Here is a 25,481-nt window from a genome sequence, read left to right as displayed (position 1 = left end):
TGGAATAATAAATTAAATCCGAAGATGGCGGCGTAAAAACAATGCACGATCCGGAACGTCGCTGCCATCTAGCGCCTTTAAAGGCCCACACTGTTAATTGATATTTGATTATTCCCGTAATCCCGGTTTAGCCGCAGTTGATTAACTTTTCCCGCCTCGCAATTTTGACGACAATGACGCCGTCCCGCTCACTTATTCCTTTAAGGTGTCAAACGTTGACGACCGGCTGCGGATGAAAACGCTCGAAGAATTCATTACGTCCGCCTATGTGTTTGCCGTTGATGAGAAATTGTTAACGCTCCGATTTCAGTTTCGGAATAGTGGAATTTTAATTGTGTCGCGTTACCGGCTCCCACGCCTAATCGGATGGAGGTCCTTTCAATAAAGAATAATGGCCTGGAAACGGTCCTAAATTTCAAGGCACTGCTAAAACAATATTTTTAGAAAAGTTGGTAAAGATGTAAATGCCAGAAAGAAATGGAATTTTAACTACATTTAAAATGTAATCTTGCCACATTGTCACAAAATAGAAGTACTAAATATGGCAATGTAGAAATGAGTAATTATATTAGAGAGTTAAAATGTATAACAAATCGCATCAACTATTTTGTAAATATAAATTCTGCATTTATTAATTAATTTAATTTATATATCTATATATTTTTAAAATGAGTACCTAAACCGTGTGTACATAGTAAGAATTAAATGTCAAATTAAAATGAATTTTAAGTGCATTTAAAATGTATTCTTAATCAGAGTTGCCACATTATCACAACATAAAAGAACTAAATGCTGCACTCAAAATAAAATACAAATTTAGGATTTATTAATTAATTTAATTAATTAATATAGTTGCCACATTGTCACAAAGAATAAGAACTATATGTGAGAACACTGGATTAAGTAGTCTTATTGTACAGTTAATAAGTATAATAAATTTGTTTCAGTTTATTTTTCATATAAAATACAACGATAAACGAGAAACACCATGAAAATAAATTACACAAATATTTTGTAAATATAAATTTGAAAACATAATTTTTCATTTATTAATTTATTTAATTAACAACACCACTTATTTTTAAAATTAATATAATATATATATATATATATATATATATATATATATATATATATATATATATAAAACAAACTTTGTATAAATAATTTAAATTAATATTGAAACTCAATTTGTCTTGTTTTATCATCCTGTCGTTAAAAAACTTCTAAATTAATCAATTTATTCCTTACGCAAAAATTTTAAAGGCAAAAATATATTTCGTAAACACAAAATTTGAAGTATGATTTCTGCACACATAACATAATTTATTTATTAATTAATAAATTCAATCTACTAATTAATTTTCAATATCAATACATCAGGAACGCAAATACAAAATAAGCATTACATGTAAATTTAAATTTAAATTAACCATTCTAAATTGCAAAATGTTCTTTGAAAATAGGTATGCATAACCGTTGCACTTATCCTTTTATCAAACGGTGCTTATAAATTAAATTATAATTAACTTCTGATTAACTTCAGCTCCCTACCAATCTGTCAAACATAATCAGACAAGTTTAATACTAGATATTTCCATCAAACCATTATACATTAATTATAGAGAATACATTTAAATAAATGACTATTCATATGCGATATAGTCGTGTCTATTGTTTGCTTTCAAAATTCTCTAGATGAATTAATTTCACCTGCTAATTATAATATTCACGTACCGGATGATGTTCACTAAATTCAATTACATTAACCAATCAAGTTAATTAATTTTAATGGAACAGATTTTGCACGGATTAATTTCTGGATGTGACATTAATTTTTTTACGGAAAACGGATGTGCAAAAATAAATAAAAAAAATCATCAAATAGATAGGTATATGGAGTGCCTCTCAAGTAGACAGGATAAAAAAATAGTAATCCTCAGTTCGCTTTGTCAGCAGGACCCATAAAATACATACAGGCTGTGTTTTGTCCTTCGTTTGTTACTTTGGGATCGACACGCAGAAAGTAAATTGTTTATATAGAAAACTCCCGATAACGAAACGGTTATAGGTAAATAAACTATTGGATCAGTTCGATGCCAAATCAGAAAAAATAAAAGGATCGATAGTTCACTCAGTTTTTTATAAATTCTGTCCGATTATTTCACATTCCGGTCAGATGTGTTTGTTCTGGACAAACAACGCCAATCATAAATCTTAATACGTTTACCATTAACATAAAAATCAATAATGGTAATTTTGTGACCAGATTCCTAATAATATTTATGAGACACAAAATACGCTTTGTAATTGAACGCAAGATTAACTGACCACAAAGGATCCCATAAAGCATGCGATTCTAAACCGAAAGGAAATTAACATTGTGCCAATGTTTAAACCTATAAATACGTTATCTATGTGAAAACGATACAAGAGAATATAAATTCAACGGTGCTATAATATTAAATTAACCACTTTCAAAAGTTCGGAATATTACTTTTGACCCACATGTTTTGGGTTAAAGGAATTTTAAAATTTATTACCAAAAAGTTTATTTCTGCAGGACATATTTATGTTTGCGGGTTTCAACATGAAGCAAAGCCAGGAGTTTTTCTGGCTAATCAAGTTTTTGTAACGGTTTTTACTTGACATTTTTGTGAGATAAACCACCAAATATTAACGTCCGTAAAATTTATTAAAACCCGGCTTTCAACAGCTGTTACAAAATATAAAATACATTTTATAAATAAAAAAAATATAAAAAGATAAAAGTTTATCTTTTGTTAGTTAACCAATGAACACCTTCAATAGATTTTCACATTAAAATATGGTAAAATTATTCCATAACTTACGAGTCACAGTAAAACACTGAATTTATGACAACAAAATATTGCTGATTAATTAAAATTTAGTGATTGACTTTCTCTAACTCGCATATGGCACCTAGCATATTTAAACCGTTATAACTTTTTTATTTCTTGGTTTGTATTATTTTTATAAAAATGTATCTTCAATTTCTTTCATGTAAACAGTAGACCTCTCTAAATGAGGATTTTCAAGACATTGGGGTTTAAAATATTCGATTAAATGTTCGTATACATTTTAGCAATATTTCAAGTAGTGACCCTGTTAATTAGATTTCTCATAACGACAAGGACGGACCTTATTACTCAGGTATATCACGAAATTATTAGTTATCTAGACAATTCGTTGTTGGAAAGCAGAAGTAAAGGAAATATTGCAACAATGTATTATTTTATGCTACTAAACTGAATATTTTAAATAAAAACAATTTGAAAACATACTCAACTGATTCATATAGAAGTTTATACAGAACTAATTGAGATGTCTGTCTGAAATTTTAGTTGGAATCACAAGTGATGTTATCTATTTTTATAAATTTTTCAATGCGCTGTAACTTCCGGTTCAACCGGAAATATTAACTTCGTTTCTTATAGATATTATTAATTTTTTTAATTTTAATTATAATTATAATTTTCACTTGTGAGTTTATTACATTTTGAATTGTTTGCCAATCTTAAAGAAACTGTATTGCTAATAATTTTTGTTGAAAAAACATCTTAATAATATGTAGTCAAAGCTATTAAGATTATTCCAAAATATTATACAATATATTTGGTATTTCCATCAGTGGCGGAACTTGATGTTTGAATCTGGCGAGGCATATTATATATAGAACAGAAAAAACCAAAAACAATTTACACTTCGAATGTATTGTCATGTAAATTTAGACCGCAAGATAAATTTTTCAAGTCACAATTCTTTGAAAATAAAAGACATGGCCAGCAAAATAATTTATCCATTACTGTACTTCTCGTTAGCCAATCAAATTTCTCATACCAAAATATATTAAATCCACGGTTTTTTGTCTCGTATTTGTTAAAGTATTTAAATTAAGAATCGGACGGTTTAATTGTTTAACTTCAAACATTTTGTCATAGTAATTTAAGAAATACACATTTATATAATAAAAATATCACCACTCAAATGTATTTATTATGTTAATAATTTCTTTGGTGTATTAATGGTTGACGCCATATCGTAATAAAAAAGAGATACAGATCAAGTAGTTTTTGAACTTCGTTTGTGTCTTGAAGTTATCTCATTGGTTAGTGGCACACCTCAGCTCCCCTACCATTGAAACAACAGTCAGATCTTAAAGCGCATGAGCGAATGTTGGAACCAAATAAAAATATTCAAGATTTACTTGTGAAACGAATTAACCTGAAGAGCATCATTTAAAAGTAGAACTTTTACATTGAAATTTAATATAAAATTCTATCTTTGTTTAAATTTTAAATTAAATTCTATTTTAAATAATTAAAGCATAAAAATTGTATTTTTTAATATTAACGTTATATCAATAAAATCATTTTAATAGGTGAAGCACTGTCTCACCTGCTTTATCAGTGTAACTGCCACTGACACTTTTACTATATCGATAGAGAATACAATTCTACGATGAATGATTTCATTTATACATGGAATGAAAAATGTCATAATATTTATGAAGTTCCATTTAGAAAAAAAGTTAGGGTCATTTCCGGATGAACAAACTATATTTTTATAAAAAAAATAAGATGTATCAAGAAAGTTTCGAAAATTTTAAAATACGCTAGTTCTCAGATGAGGTATCCACTTTAATCTATAATAAGATATAAAGAAAATCTAAACACCTGTTAACCAAATTATCTTTAAAAAAATTAGTTTGAATAAATTATTTAATAAAAGCTAAACAAAAATTTTCAATTTAACCACTTGTATCTCGGTTATCAATTGTATAAGGCAAATGTGATTGAAACACAACATGCTTATGACAGAAATACAGTACTTAATATGTATGAAAATACACGTAAATAAAATATTATAATTGATAAAAATTGCAAGAATGTAAAAATTTAAACTTGACATATTTCCACCAGACACACCGTATTTCCTCTAAAAGTGAAAAACTCTTCACCCGGCCAAATTAAATAGACAGACGCATAAACAACCTCTTAAAATACACCTGAGCAAAAAAAAAGAAAATACGAATAAAAATGTAAATCCTCCCGCACAAATGTGTTTTTAAGTTCTGCTCGACGATCTCGCATAAATTATGAGCAACCACACAATTTCATCATATAATAAAGGTGGCCCGAAACTGTGGCTTTTACTTCGCTAATTAACCGCACGTCGAGTTGCCGCCGAATTTTTCCAACACACTAGCATTTCGTTGCGTTTTTTAATAGTTCCCCAGCTAGTTGTTGGCGCTACGCACTTTTTCACCCATCCACTCGCAAATGTGCCTCGAGAATGTGCAGCTTATATTTTATTCATGCAAACTGCCGACCCCTTTATTTGCCCCGGATTATTTCGCTGTAATATATTGTGTGACGCAATTCCAAAACGATCATAATTTCCTCCTTATAAACAGGTCTGGGCGTGTAAATAAAAAACTAATCCAATTCGTATGATTGAAATTTATAGTGCACACTTTTATTTGCATAGTGTAGCATCTGTTGTTTTCCCAGAAATTTTCATACTTTCGATGAACAAATTGCAGACGCTTTGTTTATAAACCGGAAATTGTATGCGCCGTTTTATATCAATAAAATCATACGGCGGGGAATAATGAACGTTTTCCTTTAAGACTCCATCCCTGAATATAATATCGAGACGGAGTTGATTGCGAGCGGAAATATTGAATTCCATGAATTTGTTCCGTTTTTACCGGGTTCATGTTACAATAAATTTCACCAAAGTTTCCCGTGAAAGTTGGCGGAAAACTAATTTGCTCAAGAGGTATTTTTTTTTTAATTTTTTGGATAAAAATATTCCGTGCCACAAAAACATAAAGAAAATAATAAAAAAAAAATATTTTTAATATTATTTATTTATTTAGAGGGAATATATTCCAGAATTTAATAATTTCTTTTTTCATTATCTAAAAATATACATATAAATTAAAAATATTATGTATAAAAAATTGTAATATTTACTTTTTTAACCAATTGATCACTGATTATTAATGTACCCATTTAAACTCTATTTTTTATAAAAAAAATAGACAACAAAATTCATATTGTTCCAACGAATTTATTCCTTCTAATCAATTAAACCTTTAGGTATTTTTTCATAAAAAATGCCCCAATCATTTTCTGTTTACAAAAATGTTATAATAAACCTCAGTCAAATGATAAAATAATTAATAATAAAAAATATCTTTTTCGATATATATACTTTTTGCCTATTTTTTGTTTGGCATTTATTAATATTTTTCATTAAAATCTAGTAACAAATAAAAAATATAGGTGTCATGTTAAATGGTGTCACCGTATGTATGTAATATTTTTAGACAAGTCTTTAATACTAAAATATCGCCCCTACACACATTTTAATGAAAATAATAAATGAATTTATTAAACAGAGGAAGTAAAATTTGAATTTTTATCTCCAGTTGGAAATATGGATTGTTAAAACTTTGGCAGAATTAATTTCATATTGTTCTTTGTTTTACTAAGATATTTAAAATACGTGAGACTTGTGAAACTTCGTAAAGAACTTAAACATCAGAGCAGTAGAGAAGGAGTGCTTAAGAATTTTATATATTTTAAAAAAGTATTTTTTATTTGTTTCATTTTATTAAAGTATTTTTCAAATTATAAATAAATTTGTGTGTGACATTTTAATATTTATTTATTTATTTATTATCAAAAATGCTATTAGAAATTTTAAAAATACTTTATTAAAATAGGACGAATTAAATTTACAAATTTTAAAATCAAAATAACGCATAAACTTGTTCAAAACTGAAATATTTTATTATAACAGCAATTCTCAGTATAATATTTTCAAAATTTATTAACAAACATAAATTTTTCAAATATTTTTATATATATTTTTATGATATTATATGTTTGAAATAAAATAATGTAAGTAATGTACACTACAGAGAAAAATACATTCAAAATATACAATTTTTCTTTATAAAATAAAAAATTGCCGGTAGTAAAGCCGTAATTATATTATAATAAATTGCGAAACAATATTAATATTATTTATGTTGCCTAAGCATAATACAGTTAGATTTCAAATTAGAGCCCTGATTATTTTAGCAGAGATTGCATGTATTTGCAGTGAATTATAATTGTTTCACGTATTTACGAACTTAACATCCGATGTCTTCGTTTCTAGGATAAATTCATTAAGAGTTTTGTGTACCCAACTGGATAGGCAACGAAACTGTTTACTATATTTGCATAAATCTGCATATTGTTTAAATAATGGATTGTCATTTTCTTCTCTTTTTAATTATCTATTGTTCCATGCAGTTTAATTAATGATTTTATTTGGAAAATGATCGTATATACAATGAAATAAAATTATATAAACATTTTACGAAAACGCAACGTGTCATCAACGCCGATATCGAATTAAACAATGAAATAAAAAAGGTTCAAACAGGGCGGCACGAAAGAGTGTAAAAAAAAAATAAAAAAGTATGCCAAAGGTAAATACCAACAAGCGACGTTGGTTGTCTTGATGCCGAGCCGCACTGATAATTCATTTTAACGTCCCATTTTTGTGCACAAAAGACGCAAATAATTTAGTTTAACGTAGAATAATAGGCGCGGGTCGCATTTAAAAAAATATGAGGTGATAACGGGACATTAAATTTTCTTTCGTGTGACGATAAAATTTCACGGCCGCGACGACCCCTCTCACTTGCATAAATTGACGGAATTGCCCGGTATTTTATCGCACTATAAACGCCTGTCGGGCATCGGACGTCGCGACGCTAATTAAGCGCCGAAATGGGTTGTAAAATTTTTTCGACGTTCCACTATAAATTCATTTGACCCGCGCTGATATGGACAGCCGGAATTGCTATCGACGTTTCGTCAATCAGTTCATTCAGTTTAGTTTTAATTTCGGTTTTGTATTGTTATAAAATTCACACGTTTGACTCCACACGATATTTTTCTATGTATTCTCATTTAACACTGTAAACCAAAAAATCGTATATTAAAATGGTGGAGGAAATTTTAAATTAATAACTATAATTCATAACAGCAGTCGTTTACATTATGCGCTTATATTAACCCAAATACATATATTGACAACTACCATATGAAAATGTAAATGATATAGCTCCTGCGGTGTCATTATATCTCGATTACTTTATAATATCGACAGTTACCTCATTTACCTAATTGGTAAATTTCATATTTCTACAAAAACAGACACACCACATGAAGGTGATTTCGTTCAATGAAAATGTAATTACAAACCAGCATTTGCCGAATAATCTCGCAAAAACTTAATTCACTCGGTGCATGCAAATGGCACACGTTCCTTTTGTAGATTATTCGGCAACAAGAAATATCGAGGGAGATTGGATTATTAGATACCGAACGAATTAATTACTAAAAGGTCATTAATCTACTGCAACTGTCACAACTGCAAGTGCACAGAATAAAGAAAGATCACGTGATGTAACCAATCGTAGCAATAATCAATCATCGAACAATGACAAGAAAATGGTATTGTTCCAAGTATCCAAAAATATCATTAGTTTTACTTTCACTATATTTATTTCCAACTTTATCGTATCTGGAAGGTGGATGGGAGTATTCAATGCAAGATAAGTTTAAAACACAATGCGAGCAAAATTACAAAACTAAAGTTTTTATAACATTCTTCTACACTTATACTTTCTGCTTTATAAAAATGTATAATTACTCATTGGAACGACTACGCCGTTTTAAGAAATTTCTGATGATCATTTATTTAAAATGAAGTGAACTAGAATGAAAACTGAAATTTCTAATTACAAAACTCATTTCAGTTAGTTTGTTATCTTTTTATTTTGTTCAATTTCAATTACAACTTTAGAGCACTTTTTTGACTGTTTAATGTGAATATCGAATAAACTAGTTACTTGAATTTTCACATGTTCAGTATGAAAAGAAAATTAAAACATCTACGTATGCCATAAGTATGAGCCATAATTAATCTTAAGTTTCGTTACTGCGATGTTTAACACAAATGAATTTTTTTAATTACAATAGGAATTAACTAACATCCACAAAATATTCAAACAATTTAGCACAGTTAACTCAACGGCAACTGTTAATAACCCTACTCCCATAGAACGGACCTTTTCCAGTAAGTTATTGTGAACAGGGGACAGTCTTGACATACCTCCATTCCAGGAAACTCCTCCGGGAAGATCCCAAGTGCCAGATCGGCAATAAAGTACCATGCAACTGCCACGCCAAACATACGTCAACCCGATCCCTGTTTCTACCAAAAATATCAAGATACGGCACAAACATTTGCACTGATACGCTTGTTTACAGGCACTTTGGCAAATATCTAATTAATGATATGATTTCGAGAAAAATTGTAGTGTCCAGCGACTGTTATAAAATACTCATCACATTTACTTTTTAACCGTCTAGAGCATTCATCCCTTTCCAATCCATTAACATCGTATTTAGCAATTACCAGTATGGACATGTCGAGTGTATTGGCATGCGGTCCGGAACGTTAATCAGCGCAGATTGATGGGGGATTCATTGGGACGCCGGGATCGAGCCCAAGTCGATTTGCCTCGCGTTCACTATTTAGCGGCCATTTGGATTCGAGCCAATCGACGTCAATTACAAAACCCGTACGTATACAATTGCAAATTTAACCATTTCGTCTCCACGACCTCTGTAATTTTTTTTAAAGCATCTATCAAACAAAGCTGTAATCAAACTGAAAATTGACGCGTTATTTTTTGTACAGTCCCGTTGCGGCCAAAACGGAGCGGTAATAAAGGTGGAAGAGAAGGGAACGAGAAGGCTGACGTCTTAAAACTAGTTTATGCTGACCGTTTCGTCTTGTTCCGGCTGTAAATATTCGATTGGGTTTTTTTTTGGGTCGCTTATGAAATATTACCGATACGCCCGTTCCGAAAGTCAATCTCATATTTCGTGGGCATAATGAAAAAATATGTAAGAGGGTCGAAGTTACCTGTATAAACGATTAGTTGTAGGGAAAATGTTTCTAGAATTTTATAAAGACCACAACAACGGTGGTGACGAACGCAGCTAGGCATAATATTTATGGTATTGGGTTAAATTAGAATAATGTACGACCAATTTTCAAGTCGTCACCCTTGCGAAAGATACAAGCTTCGATGCATTTTTATGATCGACTTGTCGTTCGCTACGTAAAACCTCTTTTTGGTCGAAATATTAAGTGGGAAGCTGCATCCTTTAGCACGGGCATTCGCCCGTAACACGGAGGAAGGGATCATGCATACGAATCGGCTATAATGTGCGTATATATTTCCGATATGGCCACAGTGTCTTACCTACCGATAATACTGCGACCTGGCCCTCGTATTTCATGGGGCCGCAAAAAGAGCCACTGATTTCCGGCGACCTGCTTTAATACACCCGCCCGATACGGACCGGCCTCCGAGATTTAATGCTAATATTATCGGGGATGATCTGCGCCCGGGACGGTCTTAATTTACTTACTTGCGAGCCGCTTCGGTCAATTTATACTGAAAAAATTAGATGAGGGGGCGGATAAACTGAGAAGAAGATATGCATGTGAATCTGATAGTAGATTAGACGTTTTGCGAAATGAAAACACACATTTTTTCCTTTATTTTCTTATAAATGTTTACATTTCTGTCAAGTGGGACTTGATAAGATTTAACGGCAAGATTATTTTTCATTTCAGTATAACTGAGAGATAAAATTGTATTTGTTAAGAGTTGTTACCCTCATACTTTTAAAAAATAATAAAAGATAAGAACTTAAACAGACAATTTATTTAAAAGCACATTTATGAGGCTAGAATAAAAATTATTAATCGTAAACATAAATAAATGATAATTTAACCTACACAGTAAAGTGAAATATTACTGGCAAAATTGAAGGTATACACTCTGTCCATATGTCCATATTTTAATGTCGTATTATTAAAAAAGTATTAGTATGTAGTATTATTTTATGTATAAAGTTGTTAAGTAATGGTTGTATATATAGGGTGTATAAAAATTTATCCGAGAAATTATAACAAAATACTTACTATTTTATAAAAAGCCGATTTATCAAAAAAAAAATTAAATGTAAAAAAAGTTCAACCGGAAACGCTGTTCTAAATTGTTTCTGTTGGTTAGAATGTGATATTACACCCGCTTAATCCAATTTCGAAATTTACTCTTCCTGCTACTCCCGAAGTCAAAATTATCGCATTCCATTCTGATCTAGTCACACAATTCTTCAATATTTTTTAAATGTACCTGTAAAAAAAAATCCACAGGATTCATGTCTCGCGACCGTGGAGGGCAAGCTAGCTTAATGTTTTCAGCTAAGATTTCAAACACTAAAGATAAAACTTTATTATTTTTATCTCGTTTCCTGTTGGATTTTTATTATGAATATTTTTTTTTATTAATCGACTTCTTATGTAATATAGTACGTTACAATTTGTAGGTTAAGTTTTGAGACACCCTGTATAAGTACTCATAAGTTATATTTATTATATGAGAAAACTAAATCACAAACTGTTTCAAAGTTAATCATTGATTAAAATAAAGACAAAAAAACTAACAAACAAAATATTATTTTCTTTTTTTTCACTTGTATTCACTGGAATCAGATTCATGTTTAAGGGTGTAACAGCAGTCTGTTAACATGTTTGGGAACTATTTTTTATTTGAGCAAGTTGCAGGTATAATTTCTAAACGGATTCATCGCACCTAATTTCTCGGTAAAGAATTCCAAATGGAATTGAAGAAAATGCAACTTAAGTGATAGGTTGTAACCTAAGTTCTTCAACTACATCTTTGTAATTCTCCTATTTCTTGGAACTTAGTGGCCACATATATTTGTGAAAGCAATTCTCAATTATTTTTGCGAAAATGTAGTATCAAATTTTAAAAAAATGTGGTAATACTGGTCCAAGAAATATTACTTCTTAAAGCTTTTCCTCACTTATACACACAAATAACTACGAACTCAAGAGTAAGTACATTGGTAAAAAAGAAATAACACAGTTTGACGACGGAGATTTTCATCAGTGAAATAAATCATTTTTATTAGGTGCATATTAAAATTTTAAGAAATAATCAAATAATAATTTGGATCAAACGGAAGTTCAATTAATAGAATACAAAATTTCACTCAAAATATATATTCTGTTAGTCAGGAATCATAAAGACTTAATGAATATTTATTCACATTATATATTAGCGACAGGGAAAGAAGATATGAAAGAATGAGAAGAAATGAAGAAAGTCTTCTATTAGCCACAGGATTGTCCTCCGTAGTATATCAACGTCAAACTGATGTAATATCTTTGTTCCACCAACTATTAGTTATTATTATTTCATATTATAGTAAACGTTTATTATTCCATAAAAAATTAAAATTGTAAGCTTTAGTCATTATTATTTGGTTACCACTATACAACCATAACGAATAATAAAACATAAATTTTCATAAAATTTAGAATAATAAATTATTATTTAATTCAAAATTCATTCATAGTTGAGTATAACTGCAATCAATACTATATAAATTTATATCCCAAACCGTAATTTTTGAATAAAAATTAGTTAAATGAGACTCAATAAATATTTCCTTCTCTAAATATATTCTACATATTTAGAATAAAATTTTAATATCATAAATATTTGATAAATTAAATTAAATTAAATTAAAAGTAAATAAATTAGTGGTATGAGTACATTTTTCATGTTACATAAATTATTTTCCTTCAAATCACCAAAATTTCATTATAATTTGTACTTTAGGAGTTATATAAACAATAATTTAAATAAACAAAACATCCTCATCCAAATGTTACTGACGTCGTTCAAAAAACACTTAACTGAAATAGTCCACAAAAAATATGTAACTTAACACATATTTAGTCGTCCTAAACGATCGCCCTATTAAACCGAAGTGAAAAAATGTGTCGAGCCAATCCCCGACCGTCGACCCCGCAGAGTTTTACGACCGACCATGGACTAACATCCCCATAAAAATAATTCGCAAACAATAAACAAAAAACGGTGTCGTGGCCGATTTAACGAGCCGAATTGCCCGACGCGGTCCCCGGAACTGTGCAAACGGCCTTGCCAACCACTCAAACTTTCCAAACAGCGTTAAGGGTCCCAACAAGTGCTCCCCGCTGGAGGATTTCGGTATCCAAATGTACTATACGGAAACACGTTAAGGGACCGACGTTCGACCGCCAGCCGAAATTAAATTGATAGAATCGGGAGCGTTCACCTCGGCAATCTTGCGAAAGAAACCGCACTGATTAACCCCCCGTTGAGGAAACTAAATCTGCGTTTTTATGGGGCACGATTATTTAATTACGTCGATTCAATTTAATTATTTTAACACGATGATTCTTTTTTTTTTTTTGCTTCGTAGTCAGGAGTCAGGATAACAAGTGAAAATTGGAAAACCTCCTTTCTTACCAGACAACAAAAGAAATATATAGCATATGTGCAAACCCATCATTCAATCATATATTAAATTTGACAATGGTTGCACCGCGCGACAAGCTGCACAATATGATTAATGGAAATTTCATTTTGAATATTTTCGACGGAGCTCGTACAGTGTGACACTGCACTGAAGATTGCTCTTGCAGACAAAAAAGTAGAACTTATGTGTGTATAGAAAACGCGTCTCCAGAGTTCGCTTATGGCGTACATTTTTCTATTATTAAGAGAATATTCAAACAAGCGCACCTGCTCGACGAAATTGCGCTGGGAAAATGGCGAGTATTTTTTTGTTTCCGTTTATAATGAACTTAGTTCAGATTCACTCATTACAAGTAAATGCTTTCGATGTAGCTCTACTGAATGTTAAAACTGACTCCGGCAAATTTTTTAAACCCCACGAAATGCACATTTCATGTCAATCTATGAAATATGGATTTTATATGAGTAATCTACCCGCTTACTCTTAATCATACCGATACAAGTTTAAATCACATCTAAAATTTCCGGTTACAATAGAAACTCGTACAGAATTAATGTTTTATAAATTGTGCATAGATTTCCCAACTGAGTGTGTAAATATGTAGCAGAAAATCCAATTATTTTAATGGTCCATTTCTAAATAATTAATCATGAATAAGCGCTATATAGCCGTATATTTCTAAATCTACCGAAATGTAAATTGTAATGATTTGAATTTGACGGTATTATAAAATAACAACAATCCAATTACCCAAATTGAAGTTTCTTAAACTTAAAATGTGCACTTGGTAATCTAATAATATTTTAAGGTCCATTTAGTACGTGGAATGAAGTAATTGTATTACACTGAATAACAAAATCCAATTTTAGAATTATGGTATAAGTGAACCTGACCTAGAATTTGCTGAAATTTGTTATAGTACCATACTAAATGAGCCTCTATATTTTTTTCAAATTTTTTTGGCCAACGGGAAAATATATACGACCTTTTCTAAAATAGGTAGTATATTTTTTAATGAGCGAAGGGCAATCTAGATCGACATAAACGATATTTTATTAGAATGGAAATTCAATTACACATACAAAAGTACTAAAATCATTTCGATCGAATAAACATTGGTCGAGTTACTTCTGATCAAATATCAAATCAATTTCCAGATTCAAATATGACAAGTGAATGGTGCTTGAAATTTCATCAGCTGTAAATTCAGCCATTACATTTTTCATTCGATCCAAATGATTTTAGTACCGTTCTACGAGTAATTGAACTACGTAGCTAATGAAGAATCCTTTACTCAAGATGCTAGTTTAAGTACAATCATTATTTGAAAATTGAAATATACCGTTAACTAAGTGAATGATAGAAATGGGAGAAAAATGTATATATAAAAGAAGATTATATAACATATTTTTGCTATTTTAACTTGTTGATGTTGAAAAAATATATAACACACTCAAAATTATGCATAATAAAATATAACAAAACGTAGTCTGACAATGAACCTTACTCATTTAACGAAAAATGAATGAAAGTTGTATTTTTTTAAAAAATTCGTATGAACATTCAATCAAATTATGCTTATCCATAAAACATAAAAAAAGCAGTCCCTCAATGGATAAGTTTTATTTTCAAAAAATTAAAAATGACGAAATTGAAAAATTAGTAACTATTTAAAAAAATACATTCATGAATCATTCATATTTCTAAAATTATTAAAATTGAAATTATTAAAAATGAAATTTCAAAGTAGAATACTGTAACACATAAAAATTATTGGGAAATTTGGAAGGTTGGGTTCAAAAGTGGCATGACATGTCCCACATAAAAGTGTATAAGTAAAGCAGCAAATAAGTAAAAGTATCTAGTTCGTGTTAAATATTGTGAGTAATATGTGTATAGTCCAATTGAAGATTCTAATTCTAGCTTCATCTAACAAAAACAGAACATCGGTGATACTGAAAGTATCAGAATTGTATTGTCATCGATATCTTGTATATATATATATATATAGATATATTATCTAGCTGAATGGAAGAATTAAAAAAAAATCACACACAAATTACCCTAAAAATATTTAATGTTATGTTAAGTTTTTATAAGTTGCAATAAGATTGAACTTTATATGCATAAGAGACATATTTAATTAAAACCGTAATATGTTTTTATACAGCAAACAGTAAACCACATTCGAGATTCAAAGTTTGACGAATGCGCGTCTCAATTTAAAAAAATGGTGAATGCACAAAACTATATAAAAATGGTGGATGCGCCCTGGTACTTTTCTTGAATTTAGGTGCTGCCCCAAAACAAAATAACAAGATCGTATCAGCATTGTAAGCTTCTATAATATATTATACTTTCGCCATAACTTTATTACACCATTTCTAAAGCACTAAATTAAATACATTGATTAATGGTCCCAGCAAGATTTATATTAGCTGTTTCTTAGGTGTTAAATCATTGACTTACAAATTGCGATTTAATTCAGCAGCAAGGGCCGTACGAACACGAAATATCCGCGGCCATACAAAAATTTCAACCGATTCATCAAACATTTACTGACTGGCATTAACAACATCATTAGTTATTTTTGATTGAACCGAAACTAGCGGTGACACATTCCGTGTTTGGATATCTCATTAACGGCAGTCGCTTTCCGAATGCGAACCGAAAAAAGCAATTTGTGTAATACAAGTAATTACGATTGTTTCGTTTTTTCGTTGTATGATTATCATGATTGAATGGTGATGTATTATAGTGGAATAAAAAAATGAGAGAGGGCACGGCGTTTATTGACGTAAAAAACGTTAAAATGGTTACTATGTTGGTATGGGTTCGTATTAATTGAAGACGATATGTACATATTCATGTTAGCAAAATACAAATAATATATTAAAGAGAATTTTTATCATGTTTTATCTGTGCATAAACAATAAAATGCCCATTCAACTCTAGCACTTTTATCGGGTTTTAATGTTTCACATATAGTTCTATGCATAGTTGTGGAATGCGTTTTAAGTGCTCCAACAATTTGTATGCATATGTCCAATTTATTGCAATACTAAAAGTTGGCAATGCCCAGAGGGATTAACTGTACAGATATATGAAAATATATTGTTGGATAAAAACGAACAACTGTTATATGGGAATTATTGTTCAAAACTGCACGATTAAAATCACTGAGTTTCGGTTTCAATATTATGAAAAAAAAAGGTCAAATTTGTCAGTATTTTGGCAGAGAAGAGAGGGAATATTAATACGAATTCAAAATATTACAGGTATTTAAAAACAATATTTATTTTTGTCAACTTGTGTAAAAATATGATATATTTCAAAAATCTGTTTATCAAAAGATATAAGGCAATAATAATATTTTTTTAATTTTCTATATGTATTTTAGTGAATTTTCATATCTATTATTGATAATTTATATTTGTAATAATAATTATTTACACTCCCTTATTACGTGATTATTAATGACTTATTTTTAGTGTAGTTCAAAGTAACAATTTATGTTTAAATTTATACATTTATACAAACTCATCAATTAAATATTCATTTATTGCTAAATTACCTATTGTAATTACTATATTACTAAAACTTTGAACCAATATTATTAAATAATTGTCATTGGATTTTGTTCTCATGCTCTGTAAATGACATTTCGACTAACCTTGACAATAAATGAGCCGAACTAAAACACAGGATACAATCATGGCATGTACTGAGCATAGAACTGTTGATAAAACCTTGACCGCAATTCAATTTTAATAATCAATTTAATTTTAATTAAAAAAAATACTTACTCAATTATCAGATGTTTAGCTTCAGCCAAAGTCGGGTTGTTCTTGTATGCCGCATCTTTGACTACCACCGGATTCAGACGGCCCGTGTCTATTTGCGCCTTTTCCTTCTCAACACTGGACAGACTTATCCAGTCGACGATGTCACCAAAATCATCATGGACGCCAGTCGTTTTCTGTATCGTATCGGATGGCGCAACGTTCTTTGCCTTCACGTTACCGTTGACTGCACTGATGTCGTTCGGAAGACTCTCTTTGGATATATTCGTACTTGTCGCACTGAAAACAACCATACCATACAACATTATAATTTAGTTATAAAGATAAAATACTTGTTGTTATTTAACATTCTATAGGAAATTTTATTGGATAGGACTAATTAATAATTGTTAAAGGGAAATGGGATGTACCGGCAAAAGAATTGCGATGGTGCAACATTGTCTACGGGGCGCAATTAGAATTTATCCAGTTTATGCACATATGCGCCTATTTATTATAATTACATTCCAACGGGTTCGTGTGCAGGATATTGAATTTGCAATTTTTTGTCCGCGAATCGCAATTGCAATTGATTATTATCGTCTGCCGTAAAATTACAATATACGGGAAGGCGTTGCGATGCTTGTCTATAATTTTTTTACACAATCACGACATGTTTTATTACGCAACTGTTGTTTTATTGTCTGAGATATTTATGAACGTTTTGTATTACTTTATAGGGTATCCATTTTTGCTGAACTTAATTGTAGTAATCCGATACTGAATCCGATTTGTTATTTGAGATCTTGTAGTTCACGATCCGCACAGTACGACAAAATTACAATTTTTTGTATTTAATTCGGCTAATAGTTTTAGCTATCAAGTCAAACTTGTAGCTTTTATTTTAAAATATTATCAGATAGTGGAGATCTACTATTAACTACTAAAAATATTATCAATAAAAATCTTTTTATTGTATTTGATTTTACTTTTAAACGAACATTTCTTAATTATTTTTTAATAATCACTACTATATTTTCTTAAATTTTCTACAACTAGCTGTGGAAGATTCTAATAGTTTTTTGTTTATTTATTGATAAACGGTAAAAATTTCATATAGTCAGTCCACTGTATGTAATATGAATTTTCTATATTTTGAAAATTTGTACGGTAATATCGATATTATTGATAATCCATAGAAGCGAACAATTGAATAAAAAATAAAGTCAATTGTCCCATACAATCACAGGTCCATGGAGGAGGACCTGTGATTGTATGGGAGTTTTTTCGGTCCGGTTTACCGTATAGAGAGCATAATGTATCTGTCCGTTTATAGAGACATCCTTAGTAAAGTTTTGAAGCCATATTTGTTGGAAAAAATGGCTATAAGACATATCTTTCAATACGGCAACAATCCAAAACACACCTCAAAATTAGTTCAGAATTGTTTTTTAACGGAAAAGGTTGAAGTAATTAAGTGACCGGCACAAAGTCCCGACCTTAACCCTATTGAAGATCTGTGGAAAATTCTTGAACGCATAATCAGGAGTCCTGTTATGCTAAACAAGACCAATTTATTTGAAAAATTATGTGAGGGTTGGTATTCAATAGAACAGAGGCAAATTGATGAATTGATTGAATCCATGTCTAAGAAATGTGAAGCAGTTATAAAAGCCAAATTATTAATATTATGACAATAAAATAAGTTTTTATTTGTTAAATAATAATAAAATATTCAAAATTTTTGTCCATCTATATATTTTTTAAAATAATATAAAAAAATAATTGAAGCAAAAATAATAAAATAATAATGGTTTCAAACATATCTAGTTGAACTACTAAAATTATTAACAATTTTAATATTCAATAGTCAATATTCTATATACATATATTATTTATACATAATATTTAAATTGACCTTTTTTATTTTAATTGAAAATTACAGTTCAATTTTCCTGTAAAATTAAAAATATAATTTGTAATACATAATACGATTTAGCTGAAATATAACAATATTTTTGGTAAATTTAGAGATAATTAATATTATTGTCTATGACATTGGTGAGTGATATCACTGACACTTCATTTTATAAATGTTTTTAAAAACCAAATTTAATATTACATTTTATAAAATGGCAAAAAATTATTTCATAATGGTTAATGATTAGTGGTTATTATTAAATTTATTAGTATTATATTATTATAAATATTATGTTTGGTAGCTATAGTCACTTCAATACTTTAATAAGATACTATTTTCGCTGTTTATAGATGAGCAAAATAAATATTTCGGAATGTACCAGAAATATGGCCGATGCATAAATAGTAATCAACTTTCAAGGAACCCGGTAAATTAGCAGTACATTATGAGGTCGCGTGATGGTAGGGTAAATCCATCAGGTTAGTCCTACATTACTACGGTATGCAATACCAAGTATGCGTAACAGTATTTCCCCACCTTAAAAAAACAGCAATATAGTTATATTTTAGTTAAAGATTTTAAATACATTGAAATTGACCAATTCTTCATATCTAATATCAAGCGGCTTTATCATTTACATTTATATGTAAGTAAAAACATATGTCTTTAATTTTTTAAATTTTTTAAAAAAATTATAAATTTTAGTAAAATATAAGGTTGCGAAAAAAACTTCTTTTTCTATCTATATTATCTATTTATCGACTTCCGTTCAGCCAAACTGCAATTTTATCTCTTTCAATATTTAACACGTTAAAGTCAAAAGATTTTAATAAAGAATATGGTAAATGTTCTCAATATAAATAATCAATTTGAAAAATTTTAAAGAAGATTTCTGATGTCTGTGATCCCATAGTTTTGTTTGTGACTAGTCAATTCATGGATTTTTAAATACATCCGTCCACCCCATCATTTGGTCACCCGGTACAGTTAAAATACAACACTAACCGACAACATTTTTTAGACGAATTATTCTTCGTGGCTGGGTCACATTGTGCGCTGGCGGTTGGCTGCACAGTCGGGGGTATTAGTTTGGCGAACGTACAGAAACTGCGCCGCCGTAAAGCGCAGTTCCTCCGTTAATTGCCTAATTAAATTTGCATATTTTAATCTTAATTTATAATTAATCGGGTATTGCGGAACGTTCCGGCTGGTTACTTCTGTTTGCGGGTGCCCGTATCGCACGAGGTCCACACTAATTGTGACAGACGTTTAGGAACTTTCGGCTGAAATTGCTTCGTTGTTTAGGGTGCAATTCGATGCAATTTTAATACAAGTTCTCTTTCCTTTTTTGTTAATAGTTGTATCGGAACTTACCTGAGCGTTGCATCAAATGAAGTTGAATTATGTATGTGGTTGTATGAAAGGAAAATTAATATAAGTATTAAATAATCTCTATAAACCTTTTCGGGATCATAAAGTCTTTATTATATTAGTGGTTGTTAAAAATTAACTGGTGTTAATAAAAGTAGCAGTAAAAATAATAATTATAATATAATAATATACATTCCTAACATCTTAGGTTTTATACATCTAAGTTCAAATTATTTACGTACTTCCATAAATAATTTTCATATACACTGTTGCTCATATGTAGAGATTTTAGAAATTTTCATTTGTCTTGATAAGAGTGAACGTCTAAATATCCATATTATTGTCAATTGTTTGATAACAACAATACGGCAATATAATTGTTTATTAGTGTGTTAAATTAGGTATTTGTTAATATTAAAAAAAAACAAAAGTCAAAAGTAGTATAAAAGTATAAAATAAAACAACCTTACGTACATTCAGCCTACTTTTATTTAGTATCCAATAGCATATTATTCTTAATGACTTCTAAACACCTTTTTTCATTGATTTCAGTAAATTTTCAATATAATCGTTCAATATTTCTTTCCACTGATTTTGAATTTCTTCATAGAATTCATTCAAATTATTGCGTCGATCAATTTAATCCCAAAGATTCTCAATTGGATTGTGGTATGGGTTTTCTACTGGCCAAGACATTACTCGTACTATACTCATCGAGAAGAAAACGATTCTTTAACTAACGCCTCCTCCACCATGATTTACGGTAGATTTAGTGTATTCGGTTTATACCTTTCATGAATTGGCCTTCTCACCCATGAAATTCTATCAGATTTGAATAATTGGAACCGACTTTCATCGGAAAACAAAATTGTTTTCCGTTGCCCATCTGTCCAGTTCATATGTTCTCTTGCAAAAAGTAGTCTTACTACTCTACTAGAAATGAAGGGTTTCTTTGCTGATTTTCTACAATAAAGGCCAGCTTCTTTTATTTTTCGTGTTATGGTACTCACCGATATACTGACTTAGTTTATTTCTTGATTTATGTGGGATGCGTTGATTAAAGGGTCACGAACAGCAAGCATTTGTATTTTGTTGTCCACGCCTCTTTTAGCCTTACATTTTCTACCACTTTTGGGAACTCCTTCCAGTGTATTCTTTGTGTTAAAATTGGAAATCGTCCTCGAAATTATCGACTTATTTAAATTTAAATTAACTGTAATTTTACTCTGCTTTTTACCATTTTGGAACTTTTTTACAATGCACACCTCTAGACATCTTTAGTTTTGAGGAACGATGTCCGACACAGAAATAAATTATAAAATCAATTGCTCGAAATAAAAAGTTATATAAAAACTATATAAATAAATATATCCGTATATATTGAGTGATACGAATGTTTAGACACTTAATAATTACAAAATTAATTTAAATTAATTAATTTTAATAAAATTATTATATGTTTTAATTTGTTGCTCTACATAAGAACCAAAGTGTACATCAGTATTATGGGCTAGTAGATATGAGCTGTATTTTTAATTTAACTACTGATTATTATTATTATTATTGTTATTAGATGTAGAACAAATTTTTATATTTTTGAACTGATTCAGACTCTTAATGAAGGTTATCGCTGTTTCTTTACTCCACGATTTTCTAGGCTTTGGTTTGTCGTAGTCTATCCACTTTTCATCTCCAGTCACGATACGATGCAAAAAAACTTTTCTTTTCCGTCGTTGAAGCTATAATTCACACATGAGAAAAAACCGTTAGATGCCTCTCCTCAAATCATACACACCCAATGTTATAATGTTTTTCCAAGTTCTGACGTCTGACGTCGATTTTGATCAAGTAATTCCTGCAATTATTTGTCTTCATTCTTTTCAATGCACCAAAACGTTATTTATCTTTAAGTTCAAAATCATTATTTTTAAAGTGTTGAAACCAGTCTCTGCATGTCGTATCCGGTAGAACATCGTTACCGCGAGGATTCTGTGTGCTTTAGTTGTAGATTTCTTTAGAATAAATAGTGTAATAAAATTCTCCGCAAATACACTTTATTTGGTACAAAAGTAGACATTTTCAGAACCAATAAAAAATATACTGAAATTTAAGGTTAGATACAGTACTTACAGGTGCGTTACCATTCGAAATTCCATCGACGGATTACTGCTACAACCATTCTAAAGTTCTAATATATCAATTGCCGCAATTTCATTATTTTCAGGGCCTTGTAATTCATTTCATTATTACACCGACAGTTGAAACAAGTTTTCTCTTCTTATTGAGAAAACTATGTAGAATATGAAGTAATTAATTTTGGTTGTTGTTATATATTGAAACCGAAATTTGTCTTCCAATTGTGAGATATATATGTAATCACTCAAGATCTTTTAGTTGTTAATATACTTTTCCCTTTATTATGAACAAATAAAAAAGTGATAAATGGTCTTTCGGTTTCTACTGAAGAAACTGGAACAGTTAAAATTTTCAGACAATGATGTACCATACAAAGAGACTAAAGATGTAGGGTTGATTCCACTACAGAGAAAGTTTTCTAAAATGTACCGTAAGACAAAATCCAAAAACACGTTAAGTTTATTTAACAGGGAGACAACTTTTGACGCAAAAAGCATAGCAAAATCATAAACCCCCTAAATGAGGGTGTCCAAATTGCTATAGGGGACAATCGAATAGACCATGCGCCGTGTTTTTATAAATATCTGGTATACACCCGGGTAAATATACGCAACACCCAGAACGTATTAAGATATTTTCATAAAATTTGGTATACGAGTAGGTACCTTCATGATTGAAATAAGAAATGATCAGTTTTTTGTTCATCTCTTTAGTTTTCATTAGAGGTAATATGATGTCCCCGCAATATGTGGATGACGTTTTGGAGGCTTTTTTTCTTCCCTACATAAGATTTCTCGGACTAATTTTTCAGTAGGAAATAATAATATATCCCTTCACATATTGTCAGGAATATATTAAACTTTCTTAAAGCCCCCCATGTGAATTTAGTGCCTTAGCCATCCAGATCTCCAGACCTTTCCCCAATCGAATATGTGTCGGATATGATGGGGCGATGCTTAATGAATTAAAATGTCAGATTCAGTTTGCTCGGGATGAGATATCACAAGATCATTAGATCGATGCCACGTCGCCTCAATGAGATTTTGCATTTTTTTTACGCAGTATATAATATCTCCTATATTTCACAATAGGTATATACTCTCCAGGTTGTCAGTGTATACTAGGTATATATCGAAATTTCTTTTTAATAATACTTGGATATTTACCCACTCCCCATTACTGTCATCACCTATTTTAAAATCGTTTTTCGGTTTTGGACTGAAAATTTTAGACCATAAATAAATAGCTATTATTTATTCAGTTAATTACAAAATCAATATAAATATATTTTTAAACGAAAGTTTTCGATACAACTATGCGTGAAATAATAAAAACCAACTACAATACATTTTAACTAAATAATACATAAATCAGTAGGCAATATTCATATTAAGTTTACTGAACTGTTAAACTACACACAGTAATATTAGAACATATTATATGAACAGTCAACACGTAAAGTATATTTGTAATCCAAATTGGCATAAAGTTGTGTACGTGTCAACAAATTGCAGTGCCGTTAAAATAATTAGTTATTATGAAGTATCGTTAAACTTGACGTGAATTTATTTTACATTCGGATATTGTATATCACTGTTAAAATGAAACACGTTTAGATACTAAAAATTTAAGGAAAACTTTAAAAATTCACGTATGAAAGGATCGGTTTACACACAAAAATTAATAAATAATTTATATTATTCCTGTTCACAAAATGAATTAGATGTAATAATTTATTGCAGTTGATGGTATTCAAAAAACAATTTATTCATAAATAAAAAATCATGTCGGGATTGAATATTGAATGTATATTTCAAGAGGGTGAAGATTTATCACGAATACGATCGGTTGTCCAATTTTGTTTGGGTCGTGTGAATTATGTACGTCCCCCAAATAAACTATTTAAACTTTCGCTGATACAAAACTTTGCACGACATAAATCCGAATTACTGGTATCGAACCGTTTTTAAAAATAGCATGTGCTTATTGTTGGTTTTCTATGCGTTTAATTTAATACGACCGAAGGTGACTGAAACAACTGTTTATTAATTAAACTGTAAATCAGAATTAATGAACCACTTGCCCGATACATTAACAATGGAAATTTAAAAAATATGCTTGTTTAACCGTAAAATTTCACACACTTTTCTTCAATTATTATTTATCCTTCACACAATTTCACTCGAACCAGCAATAGTAAAAAATAAAAAACAATGCTTGTACCTGCATAATTAATTTTACTTACTTTTGTATCGCTTTAACTGCATATTAGTTACGAAGAAAGTTTTGAATCGAAACAATCATAATTTCGACCTATTTATTGTAATAATAAAAAAATATCGAATGTGGGTGAAATATTTTTGCAGAATTTCGTAACACAAACATCCTGTTTTCTAGTTACCCTAAAGCGTCAATTTTAATATCAACCTACTTAAATGTGAGGCACAAATCGGATTTGTTAAGGCGAGAATGGCGAAATAAAGAGGCCGAAATTAGATTTAATAGACGTTTTTTATTCAGTTTGTCGCCTCGTCACTCTGTCTGCATTTTGTGTATGCGACGTTTGTCAATGGAATTCTGTGTCGGATTTATTGTTGAATAATAATGGACGCATCCAAGAAATCAAGATTTATTATTCGAAAATAATTAAACTCCGTTCTCAGTTAGAAATACGTGCATTTGATTTAAAACATTTTGGACATTTTAAACGTGATTCTTGATAGATTACTAAAAATAAAAATGTAGGAATTTATAAAAAGG

At 30.0% G+C, this 25,481-nt stretch overlaps 1 protein-coding gene across 4 annotated transcripts in view; it reads right to left on the bottom strand.

The window, feature by feature from the left end:
• The window catches only part of LOC109596033 (extracellular serine/threonine protein CG31145), a 114,211-nt gene that overhangs the window by 50,671 nt on the left and 38,059 nt on the right, over window positions 1-25,481 (bottom strand). For all 4 annotated transcript variants that reach the window (XM_049961250.1, XM_049961251.1, XM_049961252.1 and 1 more), the window contains one exon: window positions 17,318-17,593. In XM_049961250.1, the coding sequence (XP_049817207.1) occupies window positions 17,318-17,593 (276 nt within the window). The remainder of the gene's footprint in view (window positions 1-17,317; window positions 17,594-25,481) is intronic.

Source organism: Aethina tumida, chromosome 1 (assembly GCF_024364675.1).
Source record: "Aethina tumida isolate Nest 87 chromosome 1, icAetTumi1.1, whole genome shotgun sequence".
Taxonomy (NCBI): Eukaryota; Metazoa; Arthropoda; class Insecta; order Coleoptera; family Nitidulidae; genus Aethina; species Aethina tumida.
The sequence above is the reverse complement of the archived record's forward strand: the minus strand, read 5'-3'. Positions and strand labels throughout refer to the sequence as shown.